Source organism: Embiotoca jacksoni, unplaced genomic scaffold (genome assembly GCF_022577435.1).
Source record: "Embiotoca jacksoni isolate LCO1_2020_lvr unplaced genomic scaffold, fEmbJac1.0.p SCAF_3, whole genome shotgun sequence".
Classification (NCBI taxonomy): Eukaryota; Metazoa; Chordata; class Actinopteri; family Embiotocidae; genus Embiotoca; species Embiotoca jacksoni.
The window spans coordinates 22,809,304-22,829,960 of NW_027185381.1; the positions used below are offsets into that span (position 1 = coordinate 22,809,304).

Here is a 20,657-nt window from a genome sequence, read left to right on the forward strand (position 1 = left end):
TTAACTGCTGTTCATGGCAGTTTAGTATTACGCTGTTTCAGGTCTGTGCCCACATTTCCTTCCAAAAGGCACAGTTCCCTTTAAATGTAGAGCTGTATGTCTATGAATCTGTTATCATTAATATCTCCAGTGGGTCTGTCTGGATAGAAAATTTGTTTATACGCTTTGATTCTTTTCAGTTATAAGGGATTTGAAGGAATTATTCATTTAACAGGCAGAACATTTTATGGCAAAACCATTTGATTAACAAGATAAGAGTCAACAGTGATATGCAAGAGGCTGTGTGAGACTGCACTTAGGTACAGTAGGGCTTTGAGGTAGCACAGATGTAAGGCTGGTAAAATGTCAGCATGCAGATTTTAGTAGGTTTAATATTTATACCATACACAAAATCTACTGTATACATCTGTCAGTATTGGAATTGTGGTGATGATGGTGCTATTTGTGCACTAATTGTTTCAATTCATCCTGTGGGGGTCATGAATGCCTGAACCAAATGTCATGGCAATCCATTCACAAGTTGTGGACACTCAACCCTAAAAAGCAAAAATGTCAATCTTGTGTCACTGCTTGAGGAAATACCAAAGTCAGTATCATTCAGCTTCTGGGGACCAAATATGTTGGTAAAAAAATGCCATTACAATATGTACAACAGTTGCTGAAATAGCAACAGATTCAAATCCCAGCAGGTCCACCACCAGCATGACTAAATACAGAATTGTAGTAGAGTGAGAGACATCCTGCTGCACACTCCATGCCTACTTGTCTTTATTACAGTCCATTACCCCTCAGCAGTGGTCAACCCTGGGGATTTTTCTATGTATTGTAAAACTTAATCTGAGCCTGCAAGTAAAGTTTCAATTGTCAAATCTGATACGAGCCAGCTGCCTTTGAGGAGCTGTCATTTTAGCATCTTGGTAACAGGGCAGAATGGCATTAATGTCGGTTGAATTCCCTCCACTGTTTTGCTCTGCAGCGCTCATTTTTTCCAATGAGTGGCCCATTTGTTTGGGGTTTGATTAGGTTGCAGGAACGAAGCCAGAAAGTTGTGAAACTTGCATAATGCTAAGTAACTTCTTAATTCAAATGACAAGTGTTTTTACTACAAATTAGATAATTAATGTTGTATTATTTTCACTGAAAAACTGAACGGGCCAAAGCTAAAATTAACTTTACACAAGTGGGGATTGATTCTAATAAATTGGTTTCAGAGCATGAATTACACTAATTAACGAATGAGATGAGGTTTAATTGTCCCCATCAAAGTAACTCTTGAATATTAAAAAGAGTGACGTCTGGGAGCCAATTTAGGCAGACGACTCCAGTAGCAGGGCAGCACTCACACGAGTCTACTCATAAATTTCCAAAGCACATTTTGCAATGCGGTGGCCCATTTAAAATGATTTCTGTCTGGAATGCTAAGAATTTGCGATAATCAATCATTGGAGCATTTTCTGGTAAACCCTGCTGGATGTGTTTCTGCTGCTCTTACAGTATTTTTAAAGGCCAGTGAACCACCTGTAGGCTGTAATAGTATTGCTTGTATGATCCACAAGAGTTGTTTCACAGTGCTATGCTTAAGGGGAGAGATACAATATGTTCAAATAATCCCTCTGTAAACATTGTTATGTGACATTTATTCATGACAGTATTTTTAAAGTAATAATGATCCTTTTAAATGATCTTTTTAAATAAATGTTTGAAGGTGATTAAGAAGCATTAAATAAGATCTTTTGGGATTGCTGAAAAACTTTGACACTTCACAACCGCTCACTTATGACATGCTGAAAAAAGTCAAGCAGGTCTCTCATGGATAAACTGAAAAATCTTCAAGCGATTGTTAGAATTTTGGCCTATTTTGAAGTCAGTAATAGATCAAAAACATTTTGCAGAACATATATTTGTGGTATGGATGCAGGAGCGATGTAAGTTGAAGAAATTCTGTGCTGAGACTATTCCTTTAGGCTTTGCTTGCTTGCTCTATCTCCAGCGTCCACCACTACCCCCAACACTTCCACCTGCCCCTGGCTGGCAGTTAGACAGCCCTGTTATTCTCCCATCGGCCCAGAGATGAGAGGAGCAAGCAGACTGATTGACTCCTGGGGCTGTCAGGGCTAATCCACAGCTATAGGCAACACACCGAGCTTTCTTTCCTTCTTCCCTTGCTTTTTCTTCATATCTCTCCATCTACCCCCCCGAACACTCTTTTGCCCCCAATACTTTGGCTTTAGGCTAATGCTCCCTCTCTGTCTGACTGTCACTTTGTGTTGTTATCACTTTATGTTTTCTCTTTCTGTTGTCTGACTTTTTCTCCCCGCTGTTGTGGAGGAATGAAAAGACGGGGTTGTGACCAGCAGCGGTTTGTGAGGTAGCAATCTCTGCTCCTGCATGGTATGGTGAGTGTAAAATCCATGATCTGTTTAGACTTGGATTTTTCTCCTGGGGGGAGGGGGGATGGGGTGTTAAAGTTTTAGGAGAGGAGGTGAGAACCGGGAGCACAACAAATTCGAAGGAGGTTAAAAAAAAAAAGTACTGCCGGTTCCGTTTTCATTTTTTGGCAAAGTCATACATTTGATCAGTTCTTCTTACTGTGAAATAAGTCTGGCAAATGTACTGGCCACCAGTGAATTCACAGGATGAAGAGGGGTCTACTTGTAGAGCTAGTCAAGGACGAAGCTGAAACAAGACTATTCTTATTTGGCAACATTTATTTTTCTCATTAGAATAACCATTACATGCCAGGACGGCTTGGGTACAAACAACTAGTGGACGATGCCCTTGGCTAAAAATATTCACCATTGTTATTGCGATTATTATTTTGCTCAGCCACATAAAGGTAGATGATGAAGGGAATTAAATAACAACAAGCAGGGACTTCGAGGAAGCCAGGAGAAGGGCTTGTGTATGAGGAATGGCTCATTGGAAAATGTCACAGTATATCATGCTGCAGCAAAACAGTCAGGAAGACTAATTCACAGGTGGACTAGAGCAAGGTAATAGAGGAGAAAGAGAAAAGACAAATGAAGGTAAGATGTAAAATGAGAGCAGGAAGAGATGGAGCCAGCTTTAGAGGGGTGTGATTGTCAAAATTATGTAATTATATGAAGTGTCTAGTGTGCTGAAAAATTCCACACAAATCTAGTGAAATCTTTTCTCCATCAATTTACAGTGTTGTGCAGCAAAATGGAAAACTTACACTCTGAATTACCACCTGAACAACACCGAGCCATAATCCAAACAAACACGGCTGCAGTTTAAATTTTTTCTTCTGCGACAGAGTCCGCTCTTGTTCAAACTGTCACACGACTCCATTCAAACACATCCTGCCACAGTACCGGCAACAATCACAAATGTTATTTGGCGGTCTGCATACAATCAAGCTGAAATACTTCTTTTACCTTTGCTACGTGTTGAACAGGAACATGCTGTATTGTTGTCAGTTAAAATGACAATAAAGTCATGTGCTACCACAGCCAGCACGAACATTATACAACCAGAAGAGAAATCACAGCACAGAATATCAAAACAGTAGATACCCTCCCCCAAAAAATTGACAAACAACGACCCAACACCTATGCTGCATAGGTTATCTATATATGTCTTCATATTCATGCAAAAGGTGAACTAAAGCAGTTACATTAACACTTTGAAATAGATTAAAAAGTAGTGTTTAAATAAAAACATTCAAGGCTGCAACAATTTTAAGACATGGAATTATTTTTAAGCATCCTAAAATATCTTAAATCTGAGAAACACGTAGATCACTTTAGTTTAAAATGAAGACAATGAATCCAAACTATGAAATATTGGAAAGCAAACCAATGAGAAAAAGTGTATTTGATGAGTTTCAGCACAACTTTAATCTCAAGACAGACAAAAATAAACCACTTGCACTAAGAAAAACCATACAACACCTTTGTGAATCTGTTTCTGATATGACAGATACTGCAGCTGTGACTGCTTTGTTTATATTTGAAATCTTTAAGAGTAAATCTTACTCAAATACTGATTCAACATGAGAAGATGAATGTATCATATCATATTTCTGTATGATTTTACTCCCTCCTTATAGGCCAGTTAAGAAACAAACAAAGAAAACAGACTACATATTACAGTGTAAAAACTTAAAGACACTACATGAATTGATTTAAATGGATAAACCGATATTTAATTTCAAAAATAGTTATTGATACACCATCCTTTGACCAGTTCATCTCATAGAAAGAGAAGGTGCTTTTACCTATCTGTGCTCTCACTGTAAAGCTGAAGGAAACTGTAGCCTATCTGTTGTTGTATATTTTCCTGTTCCTTCCTATCCGTCTTGCCGCCGTGTAAATCCCAGACCTTGTTAAAACTCCCTTCAGATAACCCACTTCATTCTGTCCCATCACTCATCAGTCTCCTCAGGGCTTTGGCAAACACTATCACATGACACTCTGCTAATCTGATTGGCTGATCAGAACTGTAAATGAAACCAGCCAGAACCAATTACAATAGGCACAAGTCATTAAGAGAGATGACTTCGGGGAGAGAAGCGGTGCTGGGGACAGGTGCATCGCTGCTAGTCTGGCAAATTACTTTCAGATGGACTGTGGGTTATCAGTTGCGTGCTATTATACCAAGTGATTGGAAAAGGAGGGTACTGATACAGTTTAAAGTGCGCTTCAGACAGGAAGCTCTCTTTTTGCTAATAAAACACCAAAACTGCCCTCCATAGGAGTTTTATTTTATTTTGGTCTGCTCCCAGAAATAAACTCAAGCGCAGGATTTTTTTTTTCTGTGATAAGCAACCATTTCAAAATGAAACAGTAAAAAAAAACTTTGGTTGTTAAACTCAGACTATTTATTGCACTAAAACATGACCTATCTGAAATGATAAAAAGCTCTTTTTAAACAGTTTAACTTTGTGTAGTTCTGGCTGCAGTATAAACAGCAACAAACCAAAATTAGTAACATGTTCAAAAGCAATTAAAGACCGAACATGCACCTGCTCTTCCCCATCTTATATTACCATAATATGGGACCATTTTTTTTTTGCCAGACTGCCTATGGGCCTCCTTCACAGAATCCACTGACAGTAAAAGGAGGAAAATCATCGAGGTGAATATTAACAATCACTGATGACTGATACCTGATGTGATGCCATACTTTTAGTCCTGGCTTTCTGCTTCCTGGCTCGCTGTCGCACTGCAATTGCTGGCATCATTGACCTGAATAGTGCCATCGATAAGTTTCTTGCTCACACCTGTCCTATGATTAGCTTCAAGCCACCCTGTTAATTGCCTGTTTTTTCTGACCATTTGTCACCCTGGATTTAATTCGTATTCTTGATATCCTTGTTGGATATGTAAACAGTAAAAATGCGCGCTGAATGCATGTGCATTTGCAATGTCTTACATCACAGCCAGGGGTAAATGCACTCTCTATGGCACAACTAAAGTTTTAAATAAATTAGCTTTTCTTTTTCCTGCTAACAAAAGCAAGAACTTCAGAAACTACAAGTTGTAGCATCTTATTATTTGATAAGTCTGTAACCAAGCAAATTTACACTGTTTATGTAAAACAGATGGAATATTTAATCGTTGATAAACATGTTAGCATGATTTGATTTCCTAATTAGCACTAAATACAATGTACATAATGCAGAATATCAGCCAAGGCTGATGGGAATTTAATTAGTTTTGCTGGTATTTAGTCAGAAATTTTGAATAATAAAAAAAAGCTGACCTTGTGATGGAGCTGGAGGAATAGTCAGGGGAACAACAGCGTCATTAGGAATTCAATGTCAGAGGACCATGAATGTTGTTATAAAATGTATTGGAATACCATTAAATACTTTTGAAGTAATTTACACATTGAATTCTGATTACAATGAGCAGAATTAAATTCATTAAAACTCTTATTAATACCAGGTGTAAATGCAATCAGATATTACGATCCAGATTATATATCCATAAACAGACACAGGTACAAATGAGGTCTTTTGATCTTATTACCAAACTCACCAGCTGTCATCTTTGTCTGCTTGGATCTCCTGAACTTTGTATTTATTTTTCATTCAACACAGGCAAACAAGCACAGAGGGTATCTAAGAACTACCACATAAAATATCAACTTTACCCAAGTCGCAATAACTCATGAAGTACACCTTTGTGTCATGCTGAGGTGATGTTTCACATCCACAGGAGGAAGGGGATTCATAAATATACAGCATACGAGCGGTTTCTTGCAGATCCTCACATGGAAGGTGTTAATTGAGGTGGCCTTTAAAGCGACTCAGAAACTGCGAGGCTGCATAATTAAAACACCCTCCAACCCCTGCACAGATAGATAAACACACGCACTGACGTACACAGATGGTGCCTTCAACTCTTCATCGGGAACTAAGCCTCTGACAGACTTCCTATGTTGATCTAATGACATGCTTTCCAGATAAACTGAGACACTCTCTATCAGCCGTGTTTGCCTGATTCCATCATCTGACTTCATTTTTCATTATCTATCCCTTTCCATCACTACCCACTCATCTCATTTCATTTGGATCCCTGTCATTAAAACTACAAACCCACATTTCTGACAGAGATGTGCTTTTTGAGTTCCAATCATATTGAATGTACTCAGTTTCAATGTAAATAGTTTCAGTGATATATAAAAAGAATTTGCCTGGTATCACCGCGCTCAGATAGAAGCCCTCTCGCTGAGTGGGCAGAGGCATGCTTATTTTAACGTGCCAGGTGCAGCGATAACGTCTGATCAGTGCATGAATCAGTATTCCAAGGACACAAGAGAAGCAGCGGCCTGATAACAGCCAACAACAGAGAGAGACGTTTCTTCCCTGGCAAGGCTGAACAAAGGTATTCTTTAATCACAGACACAATGTGAGCCTGTTTACAAGGTGGTGACTTCCCCGAGAGGTTCCGGTACGAGTCAAGAAAATGAAAGACAGAGGCAGTCAACGGAGGGACAAGGCAGAGTGAGATGGAGAGTTGGGGTGGTGGGACTAAAGCGCTAAAGTGAGAAAGACACAGCGAGTATTTGGGGTTAATGAGGCAGTGCAGCAAGACAGGGGAGGAAACAGAAGGCATGTCAGCACTGAGCTGTGATCTTCTCTGCCTTCTATTCCACTGCCATTATACTGGGTCAAGATGTCTTGATTCCCCACCCTGCACTCTTCCCTCACGCTGGCATCACCTTTGCCTACTGTTACACTGGGTGATAATTGATTGGCTGGGTGAGAACCCATTTTAGAGAGGTAGTTAACCCGCATGCCCCTGTGGCTGTTTCCATAAAGGGATTGACAACAGATATATATATATATATATCTATATATATATATATATAGATATATATATATATATATACTGGAGATGGAGTGAGCGACTTTTAAAGACTGTATGTAAAAGTGTTCGTAGCTTCCGGGTCTGAAAAATTAATCCGATGCGGAAGTGACTGAAGCTGCAATACCACCGAGGGCCAGTAGAGGTTGGCTCCAAAAAGCCTCCGACACCATAGACTCCCATTCAACTAGTCTCGTAAAATTCGAAGTCAAAAGAATTTCTTCACGAGTTATCTGGGTTTTACTAGCTAAAGTCACTCCTTAATAGTTTTCTGGCACTCCATCCCCCCCAAAAAAGTCCCATCATTAATCATAAAATAAGCTTCAAAAAGCTGTGTTTTTGGGGGCGTGTCTGTTTGATTGACAGGTCTGTGGTACAGTCAGGTTACGGCTATCGATGGGCGGGACGCAGTATCGTCAGGTTTCCAATTGGATCGAGTCAGATCCACCGCTCGCTCCCCCCAGCTCGCCCAAATATGGTAACGTCCAAGGGGGGGGGGGGGGGGATTGGGATGTGGCCTCAGACAGGAAAGGGGTGAGAAAACACTCCCAATGTTAATTTTGGTCTCATAAAGCCTCCTCTCCTTCTCTCATTTTTCTTTGTCCTGTCATGTTTTTCATTTTCACCTTTCACTTCTCTCCCTGCCTTGTCTCTTGCGCTCGTCTCATTTTCTTCCGTGTTTCTCGTTTTGTCTCCCTGACACTCAGCCTGCTGTTACTATATTTACCATTCTATTAGACACAGTCTGGCCTTTGGCTCTTGCTCTCTTTGTTGTATTGTAATGGATCTCTTGCAAAGTTATAGCAGACAGTCATGGCTGATTTCGAGCATTCACTATGCCCTGTATCTGCGAACAGCTAATTCCCAAATCCCCGATTAATCAAACATTTATTCATGAGCAACTGAATCGATGTTTAGTGGAATTTCATTATACTGTACATCAAAATTCCGAAGCTAAAATATTCAGCTTTTTGCAAACACTGACAGTCACCCCAACAAATGTGAAAGACTTCTGTTTTCAGTTCTATTCTATTCTACTCTCGTCTATCCTCGGTCCAGTGTGCTGGGCTTGAGTGACCCACTCGCCCATGATGCTTTATTATTTCCCCTCTGTAGTTTGAGGCCGCCTGATCACAGCTGACTAAAGACGCAACATGAGTCTATCTATCTGCATTTAGCCTGCCACGCCGCCTGACTGCGCGCATGTGACATGACACACACTTAGTAGTGAAACCAGTGTATCTGGGCTGGCCTGAAAGAGGGGAAATTACTCAGCCCATTACGGCAATGAGCTGCACACTGGTTCCCAGCACTTAGAATGGCAATGAGGCAGCACAGTGGGAAGCCATCATGCACAAAAATGGACACATGTAGAGACACACGAGGGAGTTGTGTATATACATGCGCCTGCGCGCGCACACGCACACGCACACGCACACACACACACACACACACACACACACACACAAACACGCACACACAAACACACACAGGTTATCTCTGCTACTGACAGCCAGCTACCATTGTCAGTCTTTTTCTCTCTACTGAGAGATGATGAACCCATTATGTGGACCTGTCACAGAGAGATGGACAAATACACACATACTGTACACACACACACACACACACACACACACACACACACACACACACACACACACACACACACTCGCTCTCTCTCTCTCTTTCTCTCATACCCTTCATCCTATTTCATTTTACATCCAACTGCGCACCAAAGAGTTTTGTTTTGTGACCCATTAGGATTCAACATCCCTCTCTCTACTTTGCTTCGTGCTTTTGATTTAAACCAGAGGAGTGTGATGTGACTGTGATGAATGCTGAGACTTATCACAGTGCTCCATCTGACAGCGTGTATGTGTGTGTCGTATCTAATATTCCTGTAATTAACAAAGCTCTTTGACTATGTTGAGGTTGTCTCACTGATACAGGCAGACAGACAGACACACACACACATCCTCACTTCTGAGTCTAAATGGAGGTCTCTCTTCCGTACATCCATGCATTCAAAGCAAACACTGCTCAGCTCTTTTCATGCATAACTTAAGAGTTTTTAATAGCAGGTTCGGTGGCAGCCGACACTGAGGATTGCATGTGACAGTGTGCGCCGTCGTGTTCCAGACAACTGGGGCTTTTATAATGTATTCATGTCTCCCAATGACAAATGGCTCCCACCAGGAGGCGGTTTAACATTTAAATGAGGAGCAGGAGAAAACACTGAACCACAACACACAGCAGCGAGTGGATACACAGGGGCAGGCCAGAGAGCCGATGCATGCAGTAGGACAAAGATGTTAAAAAACAGGATGAACGCACAACTGCAGTCCGCCCACACACAAACACACGGCCCCTAACAAAAGCCAGAAACAGAAAAAAACTAACGTGAAGGAAGGAGAAGGGGGTAAGATACCAGAACAGCTGGCGTCCCGGCGGGGAATCAGAGAGCAGAAGAGAATTCGTTGGCGTGCAAAACCAGCAGCTCCTGATGAGAGTTTATATAAACAGCCCGTCAAGCCCTCTGCTCAGGTTGGAACAATATCCCTTCAAACAATATTGTGCTGCTCCGTCGGCCTGCCAGGTGCTGCCGCGCAGGAAATACTCGTTTGTGGCTTTTCAGTCATTAACTCAGAAACAGAAACACACGATGGGAGGAGGGATACAGTGCGCACAAGTACAGATGCAGTAATTGCTGTGAGGACACATGTGGGTGCATGTATGAGCACATACGTATCCACGCACAATGACGTATTCGTTCAAGTCTAAAACGCATCGTGGAGTGACAAATGGCCCTGTCTGCCTCCCCTGAGAGTGCCATTGATTACTATGGCAACACAGCGGAGGCTCCACATTACATCCTCGCTTCTGCTAATTCTCCAGCTGACATAACCTTTGACCTTGACATCAACACTGTCATTACTATCTTGTTAATCCACCATATCATGTCTCCCTCCCTCTTTTCTCTTCCTCTCATATTTCCTTCTGTCCTATTTCTGTCTGGTGTCTTCACCTCTTTTCCTTCATCTGAACTTCTATCGTTCCCTGTAGTACATTCACTCAATCATTCACCATCTGTTGCCGCCCAGAGGGCTGCTCGAGCTGACCTGCCCACATGCTGTTAACTAGGACCTACAGTCAATGCGTTGCTAAACATGCCAAACACTTACCAAGAGTATACTGCTTACTATAAATACCTTCCTATTGATTTTTCTCCTGTTCCAAAATATGTTTTACAACTTTTCTTTGTGTACAGGCACATCTCAAAAACCCATTTTATTTAACCTCCTCCTTTTTTTAATTTTATTTAACACAGCTCTCACCCTCCTCCTCTCCATAGCAGGATAAGTATTCATTGTAGGTCTCCACATAAATATAAAGATGAAGACATAAGGGTCAATCGATACCTTGTTGGTAGTCTACATAGAAGGGTCGTCATATAATCATTGCACAGATCGCGGGGGGGAAGGAGCAAATTTGTCCTGTCAATGACATAGTATGCAGGAAAAGGCAGGGGTCAAGCAGGTATCAGTATTCTGTTCACATTTCAACCACGTGCACACACTCAAGCACTGACACAGTAAGTCCGTAAGGGACCGGGTGCTAGGATTTTTATGCCTCTCCTCATCTATATCTACGTAGGCAGAATAGGACATAAGTGCTTCTAATCTATCCCACACCGTACATGAGACACACACCAGACAGAGTGCAGTTAGAATTTTTACATCACAGTATCGGATGGACGGCCATACAAGTCGTCACAGTCATCAGGAATCTCTCTGACTTTGGCGAACCTCTGACTTATATTCTGGCACCAATATATGGATGACATTTTGACAAGTAGTGGATGGATTGGTGTGAAATTTGGTGGAGACAATTACTATATAGAGGTGTTGAATCCTAATGACTTTGCCAATCTCCTGTCTTCTATCAGTACCACTAGTATGTCAAAGCTCCCACATTTCCAGAGAACAGCTTCAACATCTGATATGATGACTGTCACAAAAGTTTCAAGGTTTCTCGACAAAGTATCCTTATAACTTTGTCAAAGCCCTGATTTATTTCTTTGGTGCCACAATGAAGTTGACATTTGTAATTGAGATCTTTTATTAAGTTATTCACTTTATGACTAAATGGTTGTAAAAATAATGATGTTGCCATCAGCCTACGCTGCAATTTGTATTTGGTGCTAATTGACATGATAAACATTAGATCTGCTAAACATCAGCATCTTAGCAATATCATTTTGAGCATGTTACCATGGTGCCATATGCAATTAGCTACGTTCAGCCAACTCTTAGTCTTGTTATATAACTCATGCCAAGTGAAGTTTTAAGAGTCATATTTTTTCCCTACAAGAACTGTTTACATTGAGCCAGAGAAGCCAAGTGTCTCAAAGGTTAAATGTTTTCTAAAGAAAAGTAGACATGCAAGCATCAGTGATGTAGATTGTGATCAAAGAATAAGTACATTTATTTACAAATGTAACCAAGAACTTAACCTAACTTAAGGTCCTGCTAGTTGTGATGTTTGGACACATTTTGGTTGGTAGCAAAAACCTACTGAGGTTTTATACCAGCCCCAGACTGCACAATACAACAGACTCTGGGAAGAGATACATTACAGTGAAGCATGCAGGGGCCCGTTTCTCAAAAGTGACTTCGGTGCAGTGTTTTGATGTCGATAGCAAACTGCAGGTAAGTTTGTGAGTCATGCATGAGTGGAAGCATGGACATTTCTTTGGAATTAATATGTTTAAACTCTCAGGTTACATATTCAAATTTTGAGTCCCAGTATCTTGAAAACTTAATGATATCAAGCCGTATCTTCCCATCCTGCTGTCGCTTCCGGCACCAACACAAATCTTCCTCTTTCTCCCTCCTCCGTCCACTCACCATTTCTTTTCTTCTCAACCAATTCGTCACCAACTTCCCCAGCTCTATATCTTTTTCTTGTTATCTCCTCTTGTGTCCTTTTCTTTCTACTCCTTCCCTTGACCTCTCCACCTCCTCCCACCCCATCATTACTCCTCTTTCACCGCTCATCTTTCTAAGGCTGGTGAATTCCCCAGCACAACAGTGCTATTCTGCTGCCTACTAATAGAATCCCTCAGTTCCTCTAATGGATCTGTCAGAATCTCATGCGCGCAGGAGACCAGATGGATTGATAGGGCGAGGGAGAGAGACAGAAAAAAAGGAGGACAAAGAGACAGAGAGACGATGACACGGAGAGAGAAGCGAATAGAAAAAAAGAAATGCGCTGGGGCTCTCAACACTTTCATCTGTGCCTCTGAAAGTCTCAGAGCAGCAGCTCCATCGACACTGCCAGCCAACCGCCATATGGTCCGAAAGACGCGGTGCCACTTAAGGCCATCCCATTGTCACCATGGGATAATGACAGTTTCACTGTGGCCAGGTGGAGACAACAGACGTGGCGAGTCTTTTCCAAGAGTGCTCTGTATGAATAGGGGCAGGCTTCGTGTCCACGTTTTCTTTTATTGTCTGCTAAAGTGATTCTGCTCCAACACTGATCACACATGATGGACTTTTTTTGTAAAATAAAAACGAGAGAACATTTGTGGTGTGAAACCTTGATGCCACTCTGCCAATGCATAAAGCTGACTCTAAAATATACCTATAGAACAGTCAAAACACTTTAAAATAGCTTATAACAATGTTTGTTTCAGAAGGGTAATTAAAGTGAACCTTGGTCTCCAGTATAGAAAAATAAATCTAAAGCCTTTCATTAAATAAAACAATGACTTTTGTGAAAAAGTAGGAAATAAACATGAACAGAATATTATGAATATGTCACATTTTATATACTGTCCACTGTCTAATTACTATCCATCATTTTCATGCAGTGGGGTAATGGCAACTCACCGTTGTCTGTGGCGATGAAGACAGCCGTGTATTTATTGTCATGGACATAAGGAGACTCGCGGTCCAGTGAGGCTGAGGTGTTGACAGTTCCTCTGACTGGGTTCACACTCAGCCAGCCTGCTGGGTCTCGCAGAACAGCATACCTGGAGGATGGTTAAAAAAAACAACAACCAAAAAACACAAGAAGATGTGACCATGTAAGCAAAACATCAACTGTGAGCTGTAGCTTGCAAGAAAGGTTGTGTTTCCAGTTTGTTTTGCTCGTATATTTTTAGGTGCCAAACACAGAAAGACACAAAAACAGACAGCACAGCACATTTGAATAATCCATATCTAACCCGCACAGTGTATAACTCCACAAACTTTTGCTTGAAAAACATTCTCACTTAAAAACAATGTTGAACATTTTATGTTTTTACGTATGAAATCCTTTGGCTTAAGTGCATACGGTATGCTGATCATGAACAATCTTTTTACATGAATTATAGTGTGATACATCATCAATAATATTTCTGCAGGTCTAAGCTTGATACAAATGTACGAGATGTATTTTTGTGTACATCTGAAGAATGTTTAATACTGTTTGGGTTTGTTTATGTGTACTCAGTACTTAGTTTGTGTGTGTGTCCCAAGCTGAGCTGAGAAACGACCCAAGTGATGAAGAGAAAAATGGCTCTAATCAACAACAGAATAACATTTGGTGCTCTTTTTTTGTGGACAATTAAACAATACAGTGCTCTTAACCAAACTACCATACTACAAGTCATAATATTGCTATGAATACCAGAGAACATCATAATGCTATGGCCAAACACCGGACATTGAAATTTAGGGTTGGTGTAAAATTGATTTAGTGAAAGGTAGGGGAACGTATAGTCTGTTTTACATCAGATGGTGATATTAGAATGAGAAAATTACATGAAAAAGGGTTCAGTGTTGCTTTCTTTTGCATAGGCTCCACCTCTGTGCAACTGCAGCTCCTGCAAAGCTGAGGTCTGAAGATGATGGAGGACCTCCAAAAATCTTGTGGGCGAGCGGCCAAGTCGCCATCGCCTTGAAAGCGAGCCGGAGAGTGGACCACGACCTTGCTAATGTTGCCACTCAGTCGGCCACTGATGGCTGCTAGATGGGTGATTGGACGAGGCTTGCATCATGTGTGATTGATATAGAAACTGTGGTGCACTGCATTTCTATATACATGCGCCCAGTGTGCACACACAAGCTTAAACGTATATAAGGTTGTGTCCTGTGAAACATCACTCATACATGCACAAAAGGCACACACAGGCAGTTAAAAGTTTCTCAAACACACACAAACACGTACACACACACACACACACACACAGACACACACACAGACACACACACAGGACTACAGACTTTCTTCACCACAAGGCCACTCTTTGCCAAAGTGCTCAGCAGTAGACAAATTGTCTTTGAAATGGAGCTCTTCAGCTAACAGAGCGCAACAAAGCCTTGGGAAATGGCTTCGCAATCAACCTCTGCTCATACCTTTCCCCTCTCACTCTCACTCTCACTCTCACGCACTTTTACCTGCCGGTGAATACAACTGTTTTACCAACACACATGTTTTACTGTAACAGAAGAGGCAACGCTGTGAGGTTAAATGCGCTATTAATAATGACACGTCTATCACTGTGCATGCTCTTTCTCTACTCTCTACCCATCTCTTTTTTTTTTACATGCACACACTAATGGAAACACATTCAGAGGATCCATATGATTCATAAGGCCGTCTCCTCCAATATAACAGAGCCAAGCTCACAGGTTATTAACCTCCATATGTCTCAGTCCTCCCATCACTGACTCCACTGTCTCACACACACACACACACACACACACACACACACACACACACACACACACACACACACACACACACACACACACACACACACACACACACACCCTATGGTATCCTCGTTACATCACTGTTTCATCATCACCAGATTGCAACAAAGTTTACAAGAAAATTTGCTGTCAAATATATTTTAACATGCTTTGAAAAAGGGTTTGATCAGTCCTAAGGTATTAACAATAGTATTTATATATTGGCACGTATGTTAGTTGATGAGTAACAACAAACTGCAGTACAGAAATAGCTAAGGAAGTATGCAAAAATTTCTAGTAACAGTGTGCATATATAGTTTAGTTACCAGGCAACTGTTCTTTTTGTTAATAATTTGAAATATGGGTATTTTGTGGTGCATTCATAAATAAGTGCGAAAGTTCTGACCTCCAAGTGGGAAATTACACCATCTGTAAAACTAGAAATACACCAAAAAGAAAAGAAAAGGTTTTTAAGAGCACCAATAACTAATTTTGATGTCACTTAATACAGCAGCACTTGCAGTGAAACGAAGAAATGTACTTGCTCCAAAAACAAGGTGAAATAGCCACACTTGCTAAGCCTACCCTGCTTAGTTTGCTAGCTGTGTTAAATGTTAAAAATGGCAGTACATCAAAGCATGTAGAAACGTCATGTACAAACAATGTTTAAGTCCCGAGCTCCATTTTGTTCCTGTGTTGGTTAGCCTGGCTGATAACACGTTTATAACTTTTCTGTTTTTTGACAGCAAAAATAAAACACATTTTCCAGGGAGTGGCATGTAGCCTGTTTGTGAATACTCTTAACAAGGAAGTGGGATGTTTCCAAATGGAAACTTTCCCATTTCTCCAGCTGCCTGAACGCACCATTGGTCATAATTCTTTAAAGCTGCTATGGTGGAAGGGTTGTATTTACTTAAAAAAAAAAAAAAAATCACTCATCAATGATGGACTTATCTTAAATGCAAGCACAAAATCTGAAAAATTGTGCTTTGTACATTTTGAAATTATATACCCCGCTACATGTTTCGAAGTCAAATAAAAATCCCTGTACATTAAACCAGGGATTGAAGTGTAGTAATCAGTAGAGCATTGTAATTCCACATTAACTCAGAGATTTGCTTTAAATCTAAAACCCTGAGAACTTCTTTCAGACATGTGGCACGGCACTGACTCTTGGAGTAAAGTAGGAGGGTATTATGTTTCTTCCTCCTGACGGCTTTAGTGCGGCCTCGACGGTAACCACGGAACCCACTGTTTCTCCTCTCTGTGCAAACATAGGGACAGTCCATTAGAGTCCTTTAAAGGGCAAATTAGAAAGACATTAAAAAGCCATTTGGAATATTCATATCTGGTTCAACGTGTTTATCTCCGAAAACCAGAGGGGGCCCAAATAAATCAATCAACAAATGGGACACAAACACATGTCGTCTTTTAACTGCAAATACAAGCAGAAAGTAAAACACAGTTTAAAGCAAAATTGGCTTCTATATACTTCACGTTCTGCTTTTATTGTGAAATAACTCTCACGACAGCAAGGTCATTTGTCTGGATTTTTGCTCAAGTTGCAGAAAATGCAGTATCATGAGGCACACCCTGTGACCCCAATGTTAAAGAGAGCTGGCTGTAATATTTCTGTTTCCACTGGTCTGCAGAGCTACACCCTGAGGGGCGACTCTGAGCTTCGATAGTTGCCCCCAGCGGCCAGTCAGTGTGTGTGTGTGTGTGTGTGTGTGTGTGTGTGTGTGTGTGTGTGTGTGTGCGTGTGTGTGCGTGTGTGTGCGTGTGCGTGTTTTGGTTAGGGATTGCCCTTAGGACCATTCTGCATTCAGTGCAGAATAAACGCTCAGCATCTCATCAAGCCGCTGGCGTTAAAAATACCACAATTTAAGCAAATTGGAGACTCTTGTCAATATTTGCTAAATAGTTAAAAACATGTGAGTCTGCAGAGAGACTGCTTTTTCTCCAACATTCAGATAGAAAACAGAAAACCAATGTAATGCAGACACTACAAACACCTGACACAAAATTATGCTAAATCATAATAAATAGAGAGTCTTAACCAATACCTGTTGAGAAAGTAAATAATTGACTTTGACAGCTAATTCAGAAGTTCTGGCATGAAAGCAGAGCTTCACTGTCGCCCTTGTGAAACGTGTTCGACAGATGAGTTCTTTCTAACTCTGATCTGAGCCTCGTTCCTCAGTTTTCTCAGACAACTCAAAGGGATCTGAGAGCAGGAGGGATGGAAGAGGTTTGCCGCCCACTTGTAATCCAGTTACATCGGGAACAAAATGCTGGCGCACATTGTGTACATCTGCGACTGTGTTTGTGTGTCAATAGCAGGTGTGGGTGGGATACACAGAATAAGAGAGACAATTAAGCTACCTCAGCAAGAACATGAATCTGGGAAATGAGAGACATAAAGGGAAGTTCTTTACATTTTTGCTGATCATTTATTTTAATCTTAGCAATATATGTTGGTGTTTGTTAGTGCAATTCCCTCTTTTAAATACACATGTTTGCTGGATCAGCACAACAGATCAACACCGGAGGTTTGAAATTGTTCTCTCCAAACTGGACAATGTATTTTTTGGGATCGACCTCTGCTACGCCACAGCCGTAAAAGTTGTCTGCAAGCAGCTTATGTACATCAATAGTGACTTGTGGTGGCCGTAGTAATTGTACGAGGATCAGTTGACAATATAAAGAGCATCAAAGTCCACGTAAAAGGACAAGGTCGGTCGGATGGATCAAACACAAGACTGTCAACACGGACTTATTTTAACTTACATATAAGTTGACATATGTAATGTTAGCGTTAACGTTTAGTGCGTTGATCTCAACACATTGCGACCGTTTCACATAGCTCACCATGTGTTTGTCATTGTTACCATGACAACGAAGGTCTCGTACGCCTGTTGCCGGCAAACTATTTGTCATTTAGGCAAATGAGCTATTCTGTCGTTTTGATACGAGTTGAGACCATCATCACATTACCTCGTTTGTTCCTCCCGTTGTTTGTTAATAATCACAGTGAATGTGAACTTGACACTTGACACAATGGAAGTTACAATCGTCTTACTTCTCAAATACATTTTCTTCTGTTCTGTGATGTAGTGGCGACCTATGTAAGGTGTACCCAGCCTCTCGGAAATAATGGTGATGGGAGAATAAAGTGTGTGCTATGGACGCAACAGCCCACAGTCTCTACTGGTCCACTATCAACATTCATCACTACTGTTTCTTTAAACATAAGGCAAACTCTTATAGAGCTTAAATAGCTGCTCCAGTGATTTTCCCAGAGTGTAACTAAGCAGCATATTTTATTAGCCCCTCCCTGCCGCCTAACTGGCCACTTATTTCAAGGTTGTAATGAACCAATCGATATAACTCTGATGTGTCAGTCATTTAAAAGCTACCTTCAGAGCTGATATATGATATCGCACAGACGTTTTCTCAGGCTGAATAGTTTTCCTTAAGGGGAGTAAACTGGTGTAAAATCTGTGACGTGATCATGACCTTTTCCTAACCCAAACCAAGCTGGAGTTGGTATGAAGTATATCCCTGGTTTAGGTCTTCACAAACTGTTCAGGGAAACACCTGGCTCTTTAGCTTCGAAACATCTTAATATCTTCACCAAGGACTCACAATTTTTCCTTCTCTGACATCCGGCGCAGAGTTTATCAGAGATGTTTACGTAAAACAGCTGCCTGATGTATTGAGAGATCAAGTTAGAAACCACATGATGCTCCCAAAGCATACGCTGAATTAATCCGCCGTCTCTCCCTTAAAGCCCAGCCTGTTTTCCTGCTGTGTCTGTGAGTGCTTGATCCGGGACGCGATGGATATTCATGCCCTCTCCTCCCCTCCTCCTCCTCCGCCGAATGTGCATCATTAAGGTTTCACAAAACATTCACAGTAATCTAAGAAGACTGGCCAGGTCATGCATACACTGATTTAAAGAAAAGTGTTTGTGAAGTAGCGGCTCCCATCCTCAGAGAGCTGTGAGAGAATTTTACGACTCAAACAGAGATTTAAGTAGCATAAATACTGAATATCCAAAGAACATGCCAGTGCTGATTTATTTCCTTTTATCCTGTTATTATTATTCAACAATTTCTACTTTGCATTTAGGCTTACTTTAATCATCAAATACAATTTTGTAAAAAGCATCTTTTCTTTGAGGGACCTGTATCAGGGTGTTGCAGGCATCACTTCAGCTTCTGGAGTTGTTCAAAGGTAGATAATAAATACAGGCAGAGGCATCGAAAAAGGCTACTGTTTGCCCAACAGCGGCACATGTGATCCCCGAATGTCTCCAATGTGTCTTTACAGCATAATGATTTGAAATATCTGAGGCTCCCTGTTTGGTCACTTGATAAGCGGACCATTTTGCACTCCTATGAAACTGTATTATAACACTGAATTCAATTTAACCAAACACTCACTTTAAAGCAAATTCAATTTACCCCCACTTATATCCCTCGTTACAGATGCACACACACACACACACACACACGCACGCACGCACACACACACACACACACACACACACACACACACACACACACACAACACCAGCACCAAATGAAAGCTTGCTATTTTGGATGCCAGTGAACTCTATATGTTCAGTTTTCTGCAGTGCACTGCAACCTCGACAAGTGTACACTCACACACTCGAATGGCAATGACAAGATATTATAGAAAAAGCTATTATACATTTCTCTTTCCACCCTCAATTCAACCCCCATTTATCCAACTTTCTCTCTTGTTCTTTCTGTCCTGACTCTCAGTCGGCTCCTACTTTATCTTACTGTCTTTATCTGTCTCTCTATCATTTCCTTCTCTCTCTCCTGCCAGCACGATCTTCAACTGATTGCAGTCTAACTTACTGAGAGAGCGAGAGGAGGCGGCACCGAGCCAATGCTAATAGTCTGTTTCTATCTGAGAGCTGTTGAGTGTGTGTGAGCAATAGATATGAGGACATCAAGAGATGCAGTAAAAAGCACTGGGGTTGTGACGACTTGTGTTTGGCTGTAACAACTGTGCACTTCATCCAAATTCGTGGATAGTAAAGCGAGAGGAGGATGAAAGGAGGAGGGAAGGGGCAGAGCAGGGAGAGTGAGATAAGGAGAAGGATCAAGAATGGAGATACGACTGGAATGCATGAGACTGGGAGGGTAAATACGTGTGTAATGAAAATGAATCTCTCCCCTCTCTGTTGCTGACTCCTCCCTGTGTTCGCTCGGCGAGGCCTCTCCGGTGGTGATCTGGGACCACTCAGAGGCCTGCACTGCCCCAGTTTCACAATTCTGTACCCACCCCATACCTACAAAACTCCATGCTGAAAAATAACCCAGAATTCACAATTAAATCAATTAAAATTTACATTTAAAACTGATACAGGTAAGACCTGTGACCTAGTGTGAGAAACAATGCAGCAGCATGTGCGGATTAAGAAGTCAGAAGTCTCCATGTTTTAAATGGATTATGTTCATTTGCATTTTCTCCAGCTGAGGCCTACACTCACTGCCCCATGTGGCTACCTGTAAATCTTGAGAGACGCCGCTGGGAT

General features: G+C 41.2%; 1 protein-coding gene across 1 annotated transcript in view; it reads right to left on the bottom strand.

Moving 5' to 3' along the window:
• The window catches only part of cdh13 (cadherin 13, H-cadherin (heart)), a 314,214-nt gene that overhangs the window by 22,713 nt on the left and 270,844 nt on the right, over window positions 1-20,657 (bottom strand). Inside the window, exon 12 of the mRNA XM_069162896.1 lies at window positions 13,232-13,374. Within this exon, the coding sequence (XP_069018997.1) occupies window positions 13,232-13,374 (143 nt within the window). The remainder of the gene's footprint in view (window positions 1-13,231; window positions 13,375-20,657) is intronic.